Consider the following 18979-nt stretch of genomic DNA (forward strand, 5'->3'; position numbering starts at 1 on the left):
ATTAGCTAAATGCAATTCCTCCCTCCTCCCAAATCAATGTCGTCTGTCTCTGCCTGCCGCAGTCCTGCCTGGACGGAACCCTGGACAGAACTCTTCCTTTCACTGTTTCGCTCTCTCTCTTTTTCCTCCCTCTCCCCCTTTCTTTTTCTTGTTCTCTCTCTCTCTCTCTCCTTTCCTAGATCATTTTCCCCTGATCATGTGAAGCAGGAATTCGAGCAGAGCACTGACTGGTGATGTCTTTGGGAACTAGAAGGGCGTCCATTAAGACCACATGGTTAAGGACAGCCAGACAGTTACATTGTCCTCCTATAGCTCACACAGTTGGGTTCCCAAGCTATGGGACAGGGTCCACCAGATACAGTCTCATTTGTTTAGGGAAACTAAAGGTACTAAGTAGATATCTCAATAACTCCCACTGCTCAGCGTCAGCACTGTGGAACTTCTATACAATACACACTAGGCCTACAGTTTACCCTATGAGAAGTCCTGTAGACGTGTGTGTGTGTGTGTGTGTGTGTGTGTGTGTGTGTGTGTGTGTGTGTAGCCCTGGTCAATGTTCTCCATGTCCTGTACTTCCCTCTCCTTTGTGGAGTTGTCGATGTGTCCATCTCTGCATTAAGGCTGAACAATAGAGAGAGTCTAGAGGCTACATCTCAACATGTTGAGTCTCAATACTGGAAAGCTTTGTACTGTGGATCCATACTCCCTTGTGTCTTGTGAACTGCTGCTAGTAGAGAACTAGCGTCCACATTAGAGTAAACACACAGTTTGTAATGTGTACAAGCGGCAATTGATCTAATAAAAGGCTACAAATAGACATGATTCAAACAGGATGAGATATCTGAAAGCCTCATCTGGCTTCTTCTGCTTCACAAGCACTCCTGCACTAATGTCTCTTCATCTGTTAATGTCTGATGTCATCATTTCCACAAGGTGGATGCTACAGAGAAGCTGACTGTTGACGCTAGAAGGATACGGAGTCCTTCACACACTGATGACTGATTTAGAAATCTTCCTCAAATCCAACTCATTCGTGTGCAGAGCTGGGAGAAAGGCATCGTGTGTGTGTGTGTGTGTGTGTGTCAGCACCACCTGCAGAAACATCTGCCTGGTCTGCTCACACTGCGGCACAAAACCTGCTGCTGCTCTGGCTCAGATAAAGGACACACACATTTGTGTACACACATGGGCGCGCACACACACACTGACATATTTGTTCATTCATACAGAAAGGTGTGCATTCATCATACTTTTCTTACACATGTGCACTCACCCCACACAACCAACAGTTACACACAGGCGTGACCTTTGACTGCACACACACACAGGATCTGCCAGACGGTCATACATGTCCAGTTGCAACTAAAGTCACCCAGCAGGTCCCAGTGGTCCAATCACATCATTTCATATTATCCCAGGTGACCATTCAGGAGTCTGCAGCAGACTACAGGGACATATGGAAGAGATTTCTGTAAATCTCCCTCTATCGCCCCCATGTTAAGTATACTGTAGTACAGTTCATTTAACCCACTACTGTAAATACTGATGGAGGATGAAAACCCGGTCTTCTCCACCACGGTCGTGTACAGGTTTGGTGATTAGGATTCAAAAGAGGCTAGAAGTGAAATGTCTAGTATCACCTTATTTAACCAGAATTATAGATTTGAAAAGAGCAGGAAGAATAAAATAGGCAGAGGTGATTTCACTGTAATAATGTACAGTGGGGCAAAAAAGTATTTAGTCAGCCACCAATTGTGCAAGTTCTCCCACTTAAAAAGATGAGAGGCCTGTAATTGCCAACAATGACCTCTGTCATTGCCAACAAAGGGTATATAACAAAGTATTGAGATAAACTTTTGTTATTGACCAAATACTTATTTCCACCATAATTTTTGCAGATAAATTCATGATAAATCCTACAATGTGATTTTCTGGATTTTTTTCCCCTCAATTTGTCTGTCATAGTTGAAGTGTACCTATGATGAAAATTACAGGCCTCTCTCATCTTTTTAAGTGGGAGAACTTGCACAATTGGTGGCTGACTAAATACTTTATTGCCCCACTGTAAGTAATAAATCAGTGATAGAGGAGTCAGTGTTCATGTAATAAGAAATCATATGACTTAAAAACACAACGTTATTTTTGTGGGAAACGTATAAATTAAAATTCACATAAGAAACAGAGGCACTTCTTTTCAATTGCGTAATGTACACAATGTGTTCCAAACTGCAAATAAAACATGAAATGGATAGAGGCTTAGATGCATAGCAGAAGGTGTGTGTATACAGTATGTAGATACTTCTGAATGCGTGTCTGTATTTATCAGGATGCTCCCGGTGGGCTGGTTAAATTGATGAGGCCTTGTTTCTCTGATTGTTGAGGTGCAGCTCAGGATGAATATTCAATGTGTTCAGAATAGGCTTTCTAGAAACCTCAGAGCGAAGGAGGAGACAATGTGTGTGGGTAGAGGGAGAGAGTGGTAGACACACACACACACACACACACACACCCTGCAGCCGTGGGAGGAGAGAGCAACAGTGACAAACAGCTCTGGTGCTACAGAGGTGGCAGGAAATCTATCAAACCGGACAATAAAATTGCAATTGAGTTTCTCCAGGATTTTTTTTATAGCAAATGCTGTATCTGGATGGCTAGCGCCCGCCGCACCTCCTCAATTCAAAGACTGCATGGGACCCTCTGTGTGTGTGTGTGTGTGTGTGTGTGTGTGTGGTGCTGTTTTTAGATTAGTGCTGGGGCACTGTAAACAGAGCTAAGCAGCGAGAGCATTAATCTTGTGCAATTATGGGAAAGGGCAATTACCATCTGTCCAGTACTGAAGAGAATGATCAATTCCACTACTCAGTCGCACACATTTCTGCACAGCGGCTGGTATGGCAGTGTCGTAAAGTGAAACTACAGAGCAGCGTGTGATTGTGGCCATGTGCAACGTGCTACAGCAATAAGCTCGGGGCGACACACAACCCTAAACACACAAGGTGTTGTTTACAAATAAACACTCACTTTGGGTTTATTTTGTACTGCACAGGACTGATGTCAATTGGACAAGCCTATGACTTTTAACATGTGTCTTCGCATCCGCTCCCAGCTCATTTAAAAGGGTAATGTTTCTGCAAAACTATTCTTTCATATACAATATATCAATAAATATGTGAAGAATCATTCATGGTGTGCTTTCATGGAAAAATGACATTTCTTAAAGGTCTCGTGAATAAATGCTGTGTATTTACTGCTACAGTCTACAGTGTAGAAAGCAATCATCGTGATTTGATGTTTAAGCTTGTGTAAAACTCTGAAGTGAAATAGTCCCTATCATTTGTCTATGAACAGCTTTAGTACAAAATGACATCACAAAAAGGAAATGACTGAAAAATGCCTGTCACGATAAGACACTTAAAGTCCCAAGGCAAAAATGCAGAAACGGCAGCAGAACCATTTGGAACAGTCTAGCCAGAATTGGCGGTGATGTCATTTTGTAGCTTTCTTTGGTTTTTTTTCCCCACGTCTACACAACTACATATTAACTCAGCACAGTGTTTACCAATGATATGAGAAATCCTTCAGTCACATATGATAGTGGATACAAAGTTATTTTTTCGCATACAACCTTTAGGCTGGGTACACACGGACAGGGTTGAGGTGGGGTATGTAAATGTTGAGGTCAAGAGCTTTTGGTCTCGCAAATACTGTGCAACCAAGCCAACCAACTTCAGTCCTGAGAAGGAGAGAGACAGTGCCAAATGGTGTAACTGTGCCCCCTAGTGGCCGTTATCCATCACTACATCCTCAGAACTCCATAGACGTCCACCTCAACACAAAAATAGCCTAGTATCCCTCAACCAACCTTCAATCTGCCAAGCTTTATAAACCACCCACACCGCAATCCGACGCCGACCAAATTACTTCACTGCCTTGGAACCTGGCTCCGTAATCCAATATCAACAATTCATTTTTAAAAACAGCCTTTTTTTTAAAATTGAGTTTCTGAAATAAGAAGAGCCGGCCGTTTATGTTTAACTAAAGAGTGGGAACTCAATACATAAATAAATGACTAGAAGGGATGGAAGAGGAAAAAGAACGGATTCCATTAAGCCGTTTTCACATCATAATCAGCACAAGATATCCACCAGGCTGGATCTGACGGGCACCGAGAGAGAGGCACTTCTCTGTAAGTCAGTCACTATTAATCTATGAGTGGGTCATTGAGGCTAGGAGGGATCTTTGGACATTTCCTCTGAGACTGTTATTATGTCAGGATCAAACTTAAAACATGGAAGCCCCTGACTGGTTGGATAGAGAGTTGAGATAGATCTTGACGGCTGAGTGCCCTGGAGAAGCTGAGGTAGGAGAAAGGGCAGCGAGGTGAGTGGAGTCTAATTTCAGCGTGCTAAAGAAAGAGAGAGAAAGTAAGAGGAGCGTGAATGAGAGCGGGGGAGAATGTGTGTGTGTTCACAAAATAATGAAAAAGAGAAAATGACGTAGTTAAAAAGAGAAGAGAGAACAAATAGATTGGAAGAGCAAGAGAAAGAGTCGACAATCCACAGAGACGTATAGAAACCTATCCAGAAGCCCTGGTGCTCTCCGTGAGACAGAGTTTGGTTGACCGTCTGACGGGGTTAATGAGCTCTCTGACCTTGGAGTGGGTGATGGACAGGGTGTCCACCCACACGCGCCAGCCGCCCCACTCGTACTTGATGGCGTGGTAGAGCAGGATGCGGAAGATGGCGTACACCATCTCAGTGACCTTCTGCTCCTCGCTGCTCTTGGGGTTGATGAAGCACAGAGAGAGCATCCAATCCTGCCACACCGAGCACTGCAGCAGGCTCCTGATAGACACACACAAACACACAGAGATATGAGCGCTCCGAAGACTCAGTACTGTATGTGCGTGCATACACACAAACATTTGAAAACAATCCTACATACACAGCACTCATGTAGTGTAAAGATACACAATATCACACATCTTCAAAACATCCTGTACTCTGAGCATATGAAGGACAAAGCTTGTTGGCCTCACTGCAGTAAAGCCCCAGCACGGCGCCAGCATGAGGAACTGGGAGATGTAATCGGACAGGGGATATATGCCAGGAAAACGTCCTGAACTCAACCAGAGGGCTGTACTGAAGTGATATTGGTGCCGACCTGGGTTCAAATAGTATTTGTTTCCTTTCAAATACTCCCTAGAGTGGATTGATTGCGCTTGATAGAGGTTGCCTGGCGCAACTGAACCAATGGAATAGTCGCAAAACTGCAAAGCTCCGCCCACCTGGCACTCCAGGGGCTCAAGCAAACCCTGAAAGTATTTGAATGATTTCAAATTCTATTTGAACCCAGGTCTTGTTTAGTGGTAGTCTATTGCAGAGTAGTCCACTCCGGGGCTGAGTCGTTCCTTAACTCCTGTTATTGAACAGATGATGATCATGTCTGACAGGAAGACCCTGTCGTAGTGTGCTATGTAGTGTACTAGAATGTGGTGTACTTGGTAGTACACTTCAGGGCTGAGACGTTCCTTACCTCCTGTTATCTTTGCTGTTATTGAACAGTTTGATCATGTCTGACAGGAAGACCCTGCGCACCTCCATGCTCTCTGGGGAGAGGGGAGAGTTCTTCAGCAGGGCAGCGATCACCTTCAGGACCTCTGTCAAAACACAGGAAAACACGTTCTGTTAATGCCCCGTTACGGTGTCTGACACGGTTTAGTACACACAGACCCACTACTTTCCCTGCAGGGTTACTGACTCGGGTCGTACAGAACAGACGGTCAGCAGAGGAATGCAGAGAACAGACTGTTGTCTGTCATAGTATCATTTCTTCATTAAAATAAGAAGTTGTTAATACTGATTCCCCAAATAAGAAATGATTAAGCAAGAGACAAAATCTGAGAATTCATTTAAATAAATGAATCAATTTAAATAAATTCTGATTGCTTTGAAAGTAGTATGAAAATTGTGACATGCTACAATACTGATTTTAAAACATTTAAAAATATCTTAATATTGATACTGAATAATACCATTTTACTCCCTATGAGTGATTCAAATTGTGTATCCTAAATAGCAAAAAAATAAGGGATTTTTCAAATGAACACACTTTCCAAGAAAACAAATCAATTGCAGAGGGAGTAAGAGTCAGACCACAATTCAACAACACAATCAGACAATTCATCTCAACATGTGTGAATCATTGTGTCACAAGCCATCTTGATTTCACTGTCGGCAGACACCTCAACATCTATGTGGTGGAAACGATCAAACAGAGTTTGATATTGTTTCAACTCAGAGATGTGTGTGTGTGTGTGTGTGTGTGTGTTTGTTTGTGTACCACGCCTGCCAGAGTCCTATGCAGGCTTCCTGGAACCCTTTCTTTAGTTAACCTAAAGAGACTGGCTGTTTAGATGAATTATATAGACTATGTCAGTGTCCATTTAGCTCGAGTCAGGAAGGGGGGGGGGGGGGTTATGATCTCACTTTGTCGTCTTGGACCTTGGTGGTAACCGATGGTAACCAACAAGGACCCCTCGCAGCCCAGACGTTTGTTGTTTCTATACGCCTTAGTCAATCAAATTATGATTCACTGAACTCTCACTGCCAGAAAATGACCTCTGCATGTTCCTGGGGGATGGAGAGATGTGAGTATGGGGTCTTTTTTCCCCCCATTTGGTTTTGGGTTCTTTCCATGGAGTTAATTTAAGGGAAACGGTACTTCCTTAGTTTGTTTGATTCGCTCTGACGTTACTAAAGACTGCAATCAGGCCCATTTTGAGGCTTCAGAGCAGATAACATCAAGAAGAGAACGCAGGCAGCTACAGTAAAGGAGAAACAGACTCCATGGTGCTCCCATGGTTCAGAACTCCCATAAAGTGTGTTCAGTTCACATGCAAAAAGCACATAGTCTCTATTTTACACTGCACACGACTGGATGCCTTTACCACAATAAAGGGCCTTTGCTAATCAATGTGTGACTATGAGATGTGTAACACACTCACACACACACACACACATGAGGCTAAACTGTACGATTAGAGCAGGGTTCAAGTAAACCTCGGTTGTGATTTCAGCCTGACTCAGTTCTTTTCCCCCTCTCCGCCACAGCTGGGGAAGTTGATTCTCCCACATATGAAAAGGTTTTGAGAGCTGGCATGTGAAATTAAGAGGTAAGTAATGGTCTGAAAATACTAGACGAGGACAGGATGAGACAAGTACATTGATCAAAGCAATGAGGTTGCTATGAGCTTGTTACGTTGCATCAAACAGAAACTAAGCATGGACGTTGTCCCTCTTAATGAGGCATGTATATGAAAATATGCCACTGGTAGTAAAGGGAAACATCTCTGGGAGTATTACTTTAAATGACTGTATGTGTACATTATCAGAATATTAAAAAGATAAACATCAAATGAGAAACCCTTTGCAGAAGACAGGACCATTATTCAAACCATTTTAAATGTTTCTAATTGCCCAGAAAAACAGTACATTTGTCTGTGCGATACATTTTGAACTATGAATTCCTGTTCCTCTAAACTCTTATTAAAAACACCACATAATGCAATAGTATATCAACTTAATGAAATATTAAGTTGCCATGTAAGCTTGTTGCGTCATTTCCCGGACGGGATCAAATACCTACTTTTGAAAAATGACAGTTGAGTTTCTAAAGTAGGAAAAGGCTTCTTATTAACATGATATAATGCCGCAGGGCCCGGTGTTGATTTCATGAGGTCTTTAACGATGCACTCATTTTATTCAGTTCCACTTCAGCTGTTGTGTGAACATCAACTGAATAAAACGGATATTTCACAACTTTAATTTGCTGTGAAACATTATTTTAAAAAAATGTACTATCACAATATCATTTCATTACGTAGCTTTTTTTTCTCTCAATAGCTACTCGTCTTGATTATTTTTTCAAAAAAACGATGGACTTAAAATGTACCAGCTGAATCTTAGAGCCCAACACGACCACTATTAGCCTAATCGTATATGATCACATACCGTTTGAGTAGTATAGTTTTTTAGCCTCAATTTATGCTCCACATTTGTTGGCCAGTATATAACACTGGCAGCGGCCGTAAGGGAGAGGAGGCTCTCTAGGTCTGGTCAAGCATGCAGCGGTAGGTAAAGGTGATTTATTTAGTGGTGGGGTGCCGAGGGGTGACTCACGCGGGTTGACAATCTTCACATTGGAGTCGGGGTCCGGATGCTGTTTATGGATCACTTGAGTGCAGATCTGCTCGGTCAGGATCTACGGAGAAGGAGAGAGAGAGAGAAGAGACGAGGGGAGAAAAGGGAGAAATAGAGGAGAGCCATAAATACTTTTATGTGAATCTATAGCTCATAGTAACAGCACCAAGAATTACATGAGTTCCACATTGCAATTCCACAGTCACACGTAGTCAATTCAACCAGGATCTGCACAGAAAAGGGAGAAATGAGATTTACATAAACACTTTTCTCATACTAAACAGCACCAGGGAAGAGGTACATTGGGCCATACAGAAATCCACATATGTTCACCAAGTCTTTACAAAAGAAATACGTAACAAGAATCAGGGACGAATCGAATAGACGGCAATATCTCACAGTAACAGCAGAGGAGGAATACATGAAATTCCCCCAGTGTCTCCTGACAATCCCATATATTTACAAGGTCAGATTCAATGATTCCTGTGGAGTTTAATATAGTGTGCATTAATGTCCATCAAAAGTCTTGGTATGCCATTATAACATAGATACATTAACACAAATGACCATCATTTGAGTTAAGTTATTACCAATAGGTAATAATAGAACATCCTGATTCAAAACGGACTGAAATGTTTTCAGCAGGGATATGCTATTCAGGTCCAGACAGAAGGAGAATAGCTAGAGCTGACGCAGGCCACAGGAAAACTAGAGTTTAACTACACGTTCTATACAACTTAATCAAACAAACTATAAAAGTGTTAAATAACTCAGAAAACACTTCTAATCTAAATAATGTCTTCTCAGAATGAATTCATGTGTAATCAGTGCATGTATAATTGAACTAATACAGTGATGGAAATCATCAGCCAATGCAAATACAAAATGGAGGGCAGTTAGTATTAGGATTTATGGGGGAGGCAGAGAAAATAGCTTCGTATGTCAACTACTGCATTTTCTTATAGACTCTCCTACACATACACGGCAAGGAAGAGACGAGGGAGGGACTAACTGACCTCGAAGAGCACGTTGTAGGTTGTCATGCTGAACTGGTTGGAGTGCAGCATCAATCGCTCGTTGAGCAGGGAGAAGAGCCCGTGACCCAGCATGACCTCTGACTTCCTCCTGGAACAAAGGTCAAGGGTCAAACGGTCAGTGAGTATCCATTGACATTTGGTACCAGCGCATTGATCACTGTATCCACAGTGTATCGTGTTGCACTTAATTACATGCAAACATTTTACCTAGAGAGTTAACTATAAATTCACAAAAGCATTACTTGGCACCATTGTATGGTATAGCAAGCAATGTTTCCAAAATGTTGGGCAGTACATATTCCATTTTGGGTTGTCGGTCAAGGACTGGTTGAGGACAGACAAGGAAAATTCCCGAAGCCATAGGGTGAGTCACGGACTATGAATGTTAGTGAACCGCCGCTTGGGTAAGTTTACCAGTGCAACAGAACACATTTGAACACAGCTGAAAGACATGAAAAAAAAGCAACCCTGCAGAGGCCTGTCAGGACCTTTCAAAGACAAGTATCCCTCAGAGCTTTCATCTCTGAGTATCACTCATCTGTACATATTCTGGGATGATGAAGCTAGTATTAGTCAGACTGTCTCAGACTTTTTCTCTCAGGCCCCCCTTCCAGCATTAGGGAACGTCCTCTACACACGCACGCATGCCCACGTCGATTTCTAAGGGCACAAGTACTGTTTATGACAAACTGTTCGGGCACCTCTTGTTGGCGGAGAGAAAAAGTTGCAAATTTAAAGAGTATTTCCTGCAATATGACTTTTTTTTCATGGGGTGCAGAGCAAATGTGGCAGGTTTAAAGCATGTCCAATGTGTTTTTATGTGATATTTCTGTGACTCAGACATTACAACAACATCTATGGGCTAAAACACCTAGATAAAAAATGTTAGCTGACATGGGCTAGTTGATCTGGACATTTCTGACAAGCTTGTGCATTCTACTATTCCAACTTTCAAGAGAAAGTTGGACTGTGTTCCCGTAACAACAACAAAAAGAGTGAAATGTTTTTTCTTTTTTTGGTGGGGGGGGGGGGGGGGGGGGGGGGGGCACTGGGGCTGAGGATGAGGCTAGAGCTGAAGATGATGCTGGGGATGAGGATGACGCTGGGGGCTGGGGAATATGTACTACCACTGATCAAAAGTTTGGGAGATCAAAAAGGAATCAGTAGAATTGGAAATAGAGCCTCAATGAGACCTGCACTGTATTTCATCCTGGGTTGTTTTCTTTTGACTCTGACATCTTAATTGGTCGCTGAACCAAAGGAGGCTTACGAGTGGCTAATTTGTTATCTAAAACACTTCTACACAACTAGAGGCAATTTACTTTCCAGAGAGAAATAGAAGGGGCTTTAATACCAGCTATTCATTTTACTACAGTACACAGGCTGAACGAGGATTAGATATCGACCTCCACCTGAATGAGACCCTTTTCTCTGTAGATACTCATCTCCATGATGGGATTGGCTCTTAGAAATATATAACTGAGGAGAGGCCATTTTGAATTGAAAACCCTTTTGGCTGCCTGAAGGTAAATGACTATAGAATAGGAATAATTACATCAATGACTGAGCCTAACTGAGTCCTTCTTTAATCTGGATCAAATGTGCTTTTAATGTCCACGGCAGAATTGAGTGATTTTATGTGACCAAACGTGCGGACAATTCTTAATAATATCCTACAGACAAGAGTACAAGGTAAGTGACAGCAACATATTAGTTGTTCTTACTTAGCGGGCAAGTGTTTGAGGAAGTAGCCCAAGACTTTGAGTGCCTGAACTCTGATTCCTTCACTGTTGGAAGCCAGCAGCTTGTAAATGGCCCTGTACAGAAACAAAGACAAACACACAAATAACAAATGTCTCATTTTTTATCACATTTAACAGTTTCTCAAATTATAAAACCTAAAATAGTGTATCAGAACCAAACATTTACAGAATCACTTCATGACAGATTATATCTGCTTTGTGAACCTACTATACAGCTGTACAGGACATCGACTTCGGTCGTAAAATAGAGGTGGTTGGAGCCTTTATGAGTGGCTAGTAAAATGACAAGGCACCCAAAACGCACGTCAGACAAAGATTTCCAGAAGCCTTTAAAGTGGGCCTATATCAGACACCAGCCCAGACATGCATGGTTGACACACTACATTTAACCCCCTGTGACAGAGAATGCCAACAGGGTGACTAAATAAGCTACATAAATCTTGTGCGCCGTCGTCGCCGAATGTCAATAGTCCTGCAGATAAAGGATCAAATGAAGCCAGTAAACCATCTGTATTGGCCTCGGTGTCATCTGGCTTCATTTTGGCTTCATGAAACACAAACAGAACCACAAGGGCACATCTGATGGCAGCTTAGTCCCTTTATAGCCTCTGGTTAAAAGTAGTGCACTATTATACAGGAAATAGGGTACCGTCTCCGGCACTACAAATGTAACACGGTACCATTTCGACGGCACACACAAAATAGGCTAACATCACAGCGATCTTGTTCTCTGAGGCCGCAGGGCCTGTGGTGGAGTGTGCGCCACCCGTTGCCACGGGAGATGACGTTATAGTTACAGCACCGTCATAGAAGTCAAACGACTGGAACGGGCACTCCCATTGGAGCTCTGTGATGGGTGGCGGGTCATTCTATTCCTGAAGCTCACCGTACTCCGTTGCGCTGATCAAAGGCCTGCACCATGGAGCCGTGATGCTCCGACATCAGAGCCACCAGCAGCTGAAGCACATCCATTAGATTGTCGTCCTGGGAAAATAAATACAGTTGTACTGAATTTAATGAATCAGACCAGGGAGGAGGCCCTGTTGTTAGCATTATTAGCAATATGATAAATAGTGTGTGCGCGCGCGCTAATGGGCTCGCAATTAGCACCGCCTTTCACTGTGGAGTCATGCAACCCAACGAGAGATGAATAGTGTGGCTAGTGGGTGTGCTGTTACGCCATGTATCATCATGAAGCAGACACCAAAACACACCCTACTGTACAGACACCCACATGGATGCAGAGTACCCACAAACACAGGAATTGACCATGCAAGTGCAATAATTAACTGTTTATTTTCGCACTAATTATTGATTAATTGGTGACACACAACATCAAAGATCAAACCAGTTTCCATCTTGATTAGCTACGGAGACAGATCATTAGTCGTTGATAACGAATGTTGACGGAATGAATAATACACGGAAACAAGGGAATTATCTGATGAATGAACAATCCACAGAAGACTGCAGAGCTCCTGAAGGAGAGCGGTTAATCCCCTCGTTCCTGCAGGGATCATTCCTGCCTGTTTTACAGCACCATCATTTCTCTATGCATCACTGCAGTGTAAACACAGAGGCTTCTGTGAGCGAAGGCTTGGTGAAACTTGGCAACGGTTAAAAAGAGCCTGGTCGGTTCCCCGGCACAGTGTGATTGGTCTGTCTATCTATAGCAGAGAGGAGAGAGGGTCTGGGAGGCCGGAGCTGTTGGCTTAGAGTGCCACCTAGTGGGCAGTTTTATACCTCAAAACTGTAAAGGAGCATCGAGTAAGGACGAACAGGAATTGACACTGCATGGTGCAGCTGCATACTCATTTTAACAATAAAGTATCTATGGTATAAAAAGTAGTGCACCGTATAGGACATTATATTTTGCATAATTTTTTAGTTGTCACCTCATGCATGGTGAGCAGGTAGTTGAGAATACTCTGAAGCTCATCTTCCTTCACTCCGTAATCCTGAAAATAGAGAGTACAGAATATAAATCTAACTTTTCACCGATCATAGTTATTGGAGATTAACATTAGGTGCAAAAAGGCGAAATATATATATTATTTTGAATATCAAACGAGATTCTCATGATATACACTTTATAAACTAACCTTCATTATGAGTTGTTTCACAAACAGCAGCAGAAAAGCTCTGAGAGAGTTGATCTCCTTCTGATTGGGTCTCGGACCGTCTACACACACAGACACACACGCAGAGATAAAGTCATTAGAGAAGGTCTGTTGTCAAAAGGATTTTATTTAGGACGCGATGCAGAGCGCACAGCTGTAGGTAGACAATACAAAATGTTTATTCTAGGTTTAGCAGACAACATAGAGGTACAAGAAGGACAGGAAAGCACATTCTGCAGGGGACACAAAGGACTGGATGATGGACCCAGGTCCACACAGCAAAAGCAGCGTGCTGCTCATCTTCCATGTCAACACTACCGCAACACTGGTCTAGGGGAGGAGAGGTACCCGTCTGTATCAGTGTGTGTAGAAAAGTGTGTGATAGTGGAAATATGAAAGAGTGCGGTGTGTGTGTGTGTGTGTGTTCTCTTACCGAGGCCCTTGGGCGTGACTCCGCTGCGGTCCTGGGGGTTGACGACCCAGTAGTAGTACTTGAGCGTGTGCATGACCTGCAGTACCGTGCCCACCCTGCGGATGGCGTTGTAGATGGTCACCGTGCTGATGAACTCAGTGGACAGGTAGGTGTACAACACCAACTGCACCTGGGGGGTGAATGCACACACACACACACAAACAAACACGTACGTAAGAACACATACAGTCGACTAACCGATGCCCCCGCACATTGACTCTGTACCGGTACCCCCTGTATGTAGCCTCGCTATTGTTATTTTACTACAGCTCTTTAATTATTTGTTACTTCATATATTATTATTAAATATATATATATATTTTTACTTATCTATTTTTTACTGAACACTTATTTTTCTTAAAACTGCATTGTTTGTTAAGGGCTTGTAAGTAAGCATTTCACTGTAAGGTCTACATTCAGCGCATGTGACAAACAACATTTGATTTGATTTGAGGTGAAAAACCGAGCATGAGGTGAGGCAGAAATAAAATTCAATAGCCTAACCGACTGAATGGTGGGCTGTCGCTCTCATGTACTGGAGGAGAGACACAAGGACAAGAGTATGAAAGGATGATGATGGGATGGACAGAGGTGGATGGGTGTGTGTGCCTGTTTACACGTCACATGTGTCTATGCATGTGTGTGTGCCTTCATGTGCCTACCTGCTTGCACAACTGTGTCCTTGACTGTGTGTCACCGTGCATGTGTGTGTCACCGTGCATGCGTCTACCTGCCTGCACATGTGTGTGTTCCTGTGCCAGTACCTCTCCTCTCTTACCTTGGCAGGGGCATGGATCCAGATGGCAGGGTTGAACAGGATGTGGTCACACAGCTGCTTGAGCAGCAGGACGCCGTTCTGCAGGTTGCTGAGGTAACGGGCGAAGGCCAGCACGATGTCCAGGACGGACCGAGTCACATGCACCTTGGAAGACTACAGAGGAGGGAGGAGAGGGAAGGAGCAGAGGACACCCACAGAGAGAAAGGTGAATCAGGTTAACTCTGTGTCTAACAAGCCCACTGTAACCTCTAAATGCAGCTAAGCAATTAGGGCCTTAGATGTAAATAGACATTTAGAGTAACCTGTATACCTGACCAAACACACTCGGACACAATCAACAAGCTACCAGATGTAGGGGCGTTTAGCACTGGTCTCAGAACAGACAAATGCAGTATGGAATTGGAGGGCACAGCACTGAGGCTGAAGGACAGACAGCTCACTATCTGCTCCTCTCTGATGTAATGGACAGAGTGCTGGGAAATCATATTATCCAAATTTCAATTTCAGCACAGAACAGCAATTAGGACAGACGAGAGGAAGACTGCAGAGTGTGAATGTGTCTCTGGCGAGGGGGGTAGTGGTGTGTGTATCACGTCTCTCACCTTCTCCAGGGTGTAACCGATGACCAGGAAACCCTTGCAAGCCAGGACCTGCTCTTGCATAGCCACAGAGTTCTTCAGCAGCTCCATCACAAAGGACAGCAAAGTGCAACTGGGGGTGGGGGGGGGTGCGAGAGAGTGGTTAGCTGCTGAGTAAGACTTGCCCCTTACAGGGTATATCCTATAGTAATGGCTAATATAATGAGGGTGTCACCATTCTACCATTCTGCTGTGAGAACACAATCTATGCAACACCTTCCCCTTGAGGGCAGACAAAAGCCACAGAGCCATGATTGAGAACATTACTCAAGGACTAGGTCACTAATATTCACAGCTGGTATCCAGGTTTAGTGAGTAGGACAAGACAACACCACTCAAGGACTAGGTCACTAATATTCACAGCTGGTATCCAGGTTTAGTGAGTAGGACAAGACAACAACACTGAAAGACTAGGGCACTAATATTCACAGCTGGTATCCAGGTTTAGTGAGTAGGACAAGACAACATTACTAATGGACTAGGTCACTAATATTCACAGCTGGTATCCAGGTTTAGTGAGTAGGACAAGACAACATTACTGAAAGACTAGGGCACTAATATTCACAGCTGGTATCCAGGTTTAGTGAGTAGGACAAGACAACATTACTGAAAGACCAGGGCACTAATATTCACAGCTGGTATCCAGGTTTAGTGAGTAGGACAAGACAACATTACTGAAGGACTAGGGCACTAATATTCACAACTGGTATCCAGGTTTAGTGAGTAGGACAAGATAACACCACTCAAGGACTAGGTCACTAATATTCACAACTGGTATCCAGGTTTAGTGAGTAGGACAAGACAACATCACTGAAAGACTAGGGCACTAATATTCACAGCTGGTATCCAGGTTTAGTGAGTAGGACAAGACAACAACACTGAAAGACTAGGGCACTAATATTCACAACTGGTATCCAGGTTTAGTGAGTAGGACAAGACAACATTACTGAAGGACTAGGGCACTAATATTCACAACTGGTATCCAGGTTTAGTGAGTAGGACAAGACAACATCACTGAAGGACTAGGGCACTAATATTCACAGCTGGTATCCAGGTTTAGTGAGTAGGACAAGACAACAACACTGAAGGACTAGGTCACTAATATTTACAGCTGGTATCCAGGTTTAGTGAGTAGGACAAGACAACATCACTGAAAGACTAGGGCACTAATATTCACAACTGGTATCCAAGTTTAGTGAGTAGGACAAGACAACCTTATGGTTGCCATTTGCGCTGCCATCATGCATGGTTGAATCCATTGAATGAACAAAACAACTTCTACTTAGTGAAAAGCAAAATACTCCAGACCTCAGGGCGAGTTCAAACACCGCCCCCATCAACACAATGCACTTTCTCCCACATGGCTACGCACAGATGTGTACAGTATTTTAAAAGAACTTAATAAAGTCAATCAATCGAAGAATAGAAAAAGACAGTAGTCCACTACCAGACAGAGGTGTCCAGTTCATCGCTGGTGTGCTGGAGGTGATCCAGCTGTGCAAACAGGGGGAAGAGGACCTGCACTCCCCCGATGGAGTGGATGGCACTCTGGACCGAGTGGGTCACCACAGCCTTCACATCCTGAAGAAGGGAGGAATACATACACAAGGATCAGGGGTAGAAATACGGTAGAATCAGAACCCTATCAGAACCCTATGGACTGGAGACAAAGGCTGGGTCTTGTCAGGCTGCTTCTGCTTTCGTCTCAGGTGGAAAACAATGCGGATTGGAGGCGGTGTCACATTTCTCCCTTGTACACCTGGTGTGGTGTTGAAAACACAGTATAACTCCTCTGAACATCTGTCTCCTTTACAGCACTATTACACCTGTCGCTAACGGTGACGGGCTGAGTGGCGGGTGCGTTACCGCGACGTTGAGTTAGTCTCCAAGGCAACATGGCTCAGGTGTCTAGTCTGTTTACCCTGATGGGGGTTTTGCTAAATGAGTTCTGTGGATAGAATATTTTCGTGGTTTCTTACGGTCAGATCCCACAGCAGCTAAATGTGCTATTATGAGCAAGGCCCTTTTCCTCGTGCGTTTACGGTTCCGTCTACCAACTAAACAAGCCAATAGTCATTGTGAACACATACGTACAGGACACTAATCTACAGACACACGTCCATGAATGGAATACTAACAATGTGCTAACAATAGACGATGGGGTTTGGGTGTGTGTGTGTGTGCGCGTGCGTGCACAAACATACAGGCCGAGCTGCCTCAGAAAGAGAAAGGAGCTCACGCGTTGACTAAACGCGCTGTGAGGCTCAGAGACAAAACTCAATTACAGTGAGAGAGACAATTGGAGAATTCTAAGTAATTAAATAAAAAGGACAGCTGTGTGTGTGTGTGTGTGTGTGTGTGTGTGTGTGTGTGTGTGTGTGTGTGTGTGTGTGTGTGTGTGTGTGAGTGTGCGCGTGTGGCTGCCAAGGTCTTCCTAATGTGCATTTAATCAGGCCTGCAGACGACCTTCTGCGATAAAGAAAGTCAAAAATATGGATTTGAATGAGAGTTGGAGAGAAATACATTTGTGAAGCACTTTCATTACAGTACTCGTCATCTAGTTGTTGCTACCTGGAACTTACAGAGTTACAAGTAGCCACCAGAACGTGCCAATTTACTTGACCTCATAAATAAATGAACTCATCATCCTCAGTAACTACAAGGTCAAATAAAGTATTGTGTAATATAATAAAGTGCTTAAAGAAAACACCACCTTGGTTCAATATAGAAACGACTGGTAGGCAGATCTAATTCTGTAATAGAACAGGGTAGTGTTCTGTTCCCAGCCTGCTAGCCAGCCAGGTGCAGAGTGGTTCATTCTCACCTCTATCTTAAAGGAACAATCCACCCGAAAACACTCATTCCTTTCGTTTACAGTGTTAAATAACACGACTATGTGAGAACAATATTTTTTGTGAACAAATGTTTCATTTTAGCGTCATAATAAGTTTGGTAGCAACATGGAAAATCGTTGTGGAAGTCTGTTGTAGCTCAAGTTTACGACAAAATCCACAATGCAATGCTCTCTATGGGCTGGCTGGATAGCTTGCTAGCAAACGTAGCTGCACACAATAATACCAAACACAAAATCAGCATGTGAAGTAGCTAGTCTGCTGTAAAATCCCCTAAACAAACTGCACTATCAATGTAGGAGACTACAACCTCACTATGTTCAACCTGCAGATTGATGTCAAATCAAATGTATTTGTCACATACACGTGTTTAGCAGATGTTATTGTGGGTGTAGAGAAATGCTTGTGTTTCTAGCTCCAACAGTGCAGTAATATCTAACAAGTAATATCTAACAATTTCAAAAACAATACACACAAATCTACAGTAAAGGAATGGAATTAAGAATATATAAATATTTGGACGAGCAATGTCAGAGCGGCATAGACTAAGATACAGTAGAATAGGATAGAATAAAGTACATACATAACAGATGGGGAATGCAACGTATGTAAACATTATTAAAGTGACTAGTGTTCCATTATTAAAGTGGCCAGTGATTTAAAGTCTATGTATATGTGCCTCACCGAGTGGAGTCTGAAATTCGCACCAGCAGATATACTTTTGAGGAGATGGGAAAGATGCCCATGCTACATCAATGGGCTGCGCGGTGCATTCTGGGCGATTCTGGGACAAGGAGTTGGATACGTTCCCAACCAGCAGACTCGTTGGATTCCTATCTCCTTTCTCTAATCTCTATGACAACGGCACCATGCAATGCACCCTGGACTAAAGAAGCAGGCAAATGGGAAAAATGTGCTAGGCCCTCCATTAAATTACACATTTCTAGAGGTAGGAATATCACAGAAATATGATCAGCATTCACATTGGAGAGAAGGTATCCTCCCGAATTATGACTTCGGCCAGTATTGAAATCTGACATGTATGATAGACATTTTGGCGATCTAAAAGTCGTATTCCTATTAACTTCCAGTGTAGTGAGAGAGACTATCACGGTGCT

The 18979-nt window shown here is 43.2% G+C and overlaps 1 protein-coding gene across 10 annotated transcripts in view; it reads right to left on the bottom strand.

The window, feature by feature from the left end:
• LOC110497375 (lipopolysaccharide-responsive and beige-like anchor protein) overlaps positions 1–18979 on the bottom strand; it is a 319123-nt gene that overhangs the window by 240637 nt on the left and 59507 nt on the right. For all 10 annotated transcript variants that reach the window (XM_090210434.1, XM_090210433.1, XM_036954299.2 and 7 more), the window contains exons 11-22: positions 16457–16590; positions 14974–15082; positions 14372–14524; positions 13555–13723; positions 13104–13183; positions 12897–12959; positions 11888–11985; positions 10963–11055; positions 9218–9326; positions 8181–8262; positions 5536–5659; positions 4652–4844 (exon numbers count right to left, since the gene is read on the bottom strand). In XM_090210434.1, coding sequence (XP_090066560.1) covers positions 4652–4844; positions 5536–5659; positions 8181–8262; positions 9218–9326; positions 10963–11055; positions 11888–11985; positions 12897–12959; positions 13104–13183; positions 13555–13723; positions 14372–14524; positions 14974–15082; positions 16457–16590 — 1407 coding nt within the window. The remainder of the gene's footprint in view (positions 1–4651; positions 4845–5535; positions 5660–8180; positions 8263–9217; positions 9327–10962; positions 11056–11887; positions 11986–12896; positions 12960–13103; positions 13184–13554; positions 13724–14371; positions 14525–14973; positions 15083–16456; positions 16591–18979) is intronic.

Source organism: Oncorhynchus mykiss, chromosome 19, assembly GCF_057628025.1.
Source record: "Oncorhynchus mykiss isolate SJ-2025 chromosome 19, ASM5762802v1, whole genome shotgun sequence".
Classification (NCBI taxonomy): domain Eukaryota; kingdom Metazoa; phylum Chordata; class Actinopteri; order Salmoniformes; family Salmonidae; genus Oncorhynchus; species Oncorhynchus mykiss.